At 39.5% G+C, this 3,571-nt stretch overlaps 1 protein-coding gene across 1 annotated transcript in view; it reads left to right on the top strand.

Annotated features, from left to right (window-relative positions):
• Positions 1-321: 321 nt before the first annotated feature.
• The window catches only part of LOC107717649 (dual specificity protein phosphatase 5-like), a 5,899-nt gene continuing 2,649 nt past the window's right edge, over positions 322-3,571 (top strand). The window contains exons 1-4 of the mRNA XM_016524463.1: positions 322-800; positions 1,733-1,875; positions 2,223-2,391; positions 3,096-3,118. Coding sequence (XP_016379949.1) covers positions 437-800; positions 1,733-1,875; positions 2,223-2,391; positions 3,096-3,118 — 699 coding nt within the window. The 5' untranslated portion in view covers positions 322-436. The remainder of the gene's footprint in view (positions 801-1,732; positions 1,876-2,222; positions 2,392-3,095; positions 3,119-3,571) is intronic.

Here is a 3,571-nt window from a genome sequence, read left to right on the forward strand (position 1 = left end):
TTTTATCGACGTCCTTGCTATGTTTCTGGGGCTGAGAACATTTCAGTTGGTTGCTGTCTATGCAGATTTCATTAAAAATATCTTAATTTGTGTTCTGAAAATGAACGAAGGTCTCACTGCTTTGGAACGGCATGAGTGTGAGTAATTAATGACAGAATTTTCATTTTTGGGTGAACTATCCCTTTAAGTATTCGCTTCTATCGCCGTTTCATAGGCGGGTTCAGTCAACAGAATGCGGGCGCGCGCTCCCGTGTCGACATGTCCATATATGGTTCGTGACGTCAAGCTCCGGAGGTTCCATTCATATAAAAGCGATCCGACGGAATCCCCTTGGAGGAAATGTAGACTCAGGCTCAGCACACAGGGTTCAGTAGGCAACCTACACCCCTGAAACATCCACGTCCCTGCTACAAACATTTCACTTTGTCACTCCAACATGAAGGTCTCCAGCATAGACTGTCGCCGCCTGAGGAAGATCATACGGAAGGAGTGTGGAAGTTGTCTGATTGTGGACTGTAGACCGTATTTCTCGTTCTCCAGCTCCAGTATCAGAGGCTCCGTCAATGTCAACTTGAATTCAGTGGTGGTCCGGAGGTCCCGCGGCGGTCCGGTGCCTCTACAGTTCATCATCCCGGACGAGAAAGCGCTGTTTCGGCTCCGCGAGGGCAGCATCTCCGCCGTCGTGGCTCTGGATGACCGCACACCTCATTTACAAAAACTGAAGAAAGACAGTATTGCTCAGATTGTCATTAATAGTTTGGCGCACTTGGCGAGTAGCGCGAGCATCTGCTTCCTGAAAGGTGAGTAAAGATTGTTCGGTCTTTTTTGTTTAAAAGTTTTCTCAAGAGGAAGTGTTTAGATCTAATATTTTAAATATTTTAAGGTCTCATTCATTTAAGTTTTGTTTGCGTTTAAAATGACAACTCCAGGACAAAGCAAGCAAAGAATTTGTTGACTGACATAGTTTGAATGTTTAGATGTATACCAATTTATTAAAAAAATTCAATCTATTTTAGAATTCTTTACAAGTGTCTCAATTAATCATTAATTCGAAGAATTATATGGAAGAATTACATTGTAAGGAATACACTGTTATACTAATAAAGTGATATGTATAGTGAAAAATAAATAAATGTGTATATTAAAATAAAATTTTAATTGAATTAAAATTAAACTGTTTAGACTACTAGACTTCTACAAGTAAATAAAGAAGTCTATGTGTGTGTGTGTGTGTGTGTGTGTGTGTGTGTGTGTGTGTGTATTTTATTATAATAAAGAATATATATATATATATATATATATAGTGAAATAGCTTTAGTATTTAGTTTGATGGAGCAGATCAGGACTTTGTCTGGTTTTCAAGAGATACATTTTCTTTGTGCGTCAAAGGACGGATGAGTCAGAGAGAGAAGTATGAGAACCAGCACAGTATATTTATAGCCATATATCATATTTTTACTCCTTTCAGTGATAATATTGCATTCAAATATACAGAGATTTTTAAATTAAGTTATTCCGTTTGTTCAAATGACATGTTGAGGTTAACTAGGAGATTTTGATGACTGAAAGTCAAGCTCTTGAGCTCATGAACACTCTCCCTCTGTTGGTGGGAATGTTTTTCTTGACTCTCGCTCTCGGATCAGCTCTGAACTGCAGCACGTGAAGCTCTTGATAAGGTGAACGACTCAACAATCCTTGACGACTCATAATAACGGCGCGTTTCTCATTCCAGGAGGCTACGAGAACTTCCATTCCCATTACCCCGAGCTTTGCACTGAAACCAAGTCTGTGGATCTGAGCGAAGACAAAAGTGAAAGAGGCGTCAGCAGTCACTGTGACAAACTGGGTTCTCACCACAAACCAGACTATGATCAGGTAAGAGAGAAGAAAGCGAGCTGTTGTTTCCTCATTTCAACCCACTTCCACCAAAACCACTTCCTCTAACTGTAGGAGTCGAAATATGCAAAAAAAGACCATGTGGTTAGAGATACTACTCCATATATATATATATATAACCCAACCATCCATCTATCCAAACCAAAGAGCCCCCTTACAAGCCTTCAAAGACATCCAACGGACATCTGAGGTCCTTTTATGTCTGACCTTTGGTCTGCTGTTCAGTTTTTATGATAAGGTCAAACGGTGCACCTGTTTGTCTTCAGGTGGTGAATCAGTCTCGAGAGTTTCAGTTTTGAGGTCTGTTTATTGTTGTTATTTTTCAGGGACGGCCGGTGGAGATCTTGCCTTTCCTATACCTGGGCAGTGCCTATCACGCCTGTAGACAGGACTATCTCAGTGACCTCCGCATTACAGCGCTGCTGAACGTCTCACGCAGGGACTCGCGGCCCGCCAAAGGACTGTATGACTACAAATGGATCCCGGTGGAGGACAGTCACACTATAATTTATTTTTTAATTATTTTATTTTTTATTTACAATTTAAAGTAGTTATCATTTTTAATTAAAGCAGTTTTTAATTATTAAATGTTTTAATTTATTTAAAACAGGCATTTTTGTATTTAAAGACATTTTTATTTATTATTTATTTACTTTTTTCATTTATTTATTTTTTATTTAACACAGTTGACCAGTCTGAGCACTTCAAAGTCTCACTTTTGGTTGTGGTTAAAATTGATACGATTTTATCGCTTGTTGCATTATTAATAAGAAAAAGAAGTTTTAACCGTCAACATCTTTAGTGTTATGTAAACTTCATCTGTATGGCTAAAACCATTCCCAGAACTGAGCACAGACCTATAGATAGTGGAGCTAATTTCAGGCCGTTTAAAAATAAGACTTCCTCTGCTTTACTAACACATAATCCATAATGGACTGCACCTTTAATTACACCTACAAATCCCATGTTACTTGTACTCTGGGAAGCGCAATTAATACCAACTCCTACTGAAAATAAAAAATGAGATGAAGCATATAGATAAAGAGAGATAAACGGACATGCCGCTGTGACTCAGGGGTTAGACTAATCCAGGATCTTGCTGATCACAGGCGTGGCCAGTGTGTCAGTGGATGAGTCGATGATTAGTGGTGTTAGGTGTGTGTTTGTGTGCTATGACTGGACTGTCATGTGTTTTGTAGGTTGTTCGAGGCTTCTTTATCAGGTTAATGTGTTTACACAATAATCCGACAGCGTTTAAAGCTGTTTATGGGTGATTTGCAAAAAGCTTGTCAAAAACAGGTCCAGGTTTAGGCCATATTTCACCCCTTAAAAAATAATCAAATTGAAACTGAAACTGAAAGGTTCTTTAGGGAACCAAAAATGGTTCTTCTATGACATCACTACATAAAAACCTTAAAGGAGACATATTATGCCCCTTTTTACAGTATGTAATATAATGGCGCTTTTCCACTGCATGGTACGGCACGGTACGGCTCGCGCAGGTTCACTTTTGGGGGGTTTTCCACTGGGTACAGTACCTGGTACCTGGTAGTTTTTTTAGTACCACCTCGGTTGAGGTTCCAAGTGAACCGTACCGTTACCAAAACGTGACGTGTAAACTCTGCTGATCACTGATTGGCCGGAGAGAATCGTCACTACCTGCGTCACTGAACTT

The sequence above is a fragment of the Sinocyclocheilus rhinocerous genome, unplaced genomic scaffold, assembly GCF_001515625.1.
Source record: "Sinocyclocheilus rhinocerous isolate Xijiao unplaced genomic scaffold, SAMN03320098_v1.1 scaffold633, whole genome shotgun sequence".
In the NCBI taxonomy this organism is placed as follows: Eukaryota; Metazoa; Chordata; class Actinopteri; order Cypriniformes; family Cyprinidae; genus Sinocyclocheilus; species Sinocyclocheilus rhinocerous.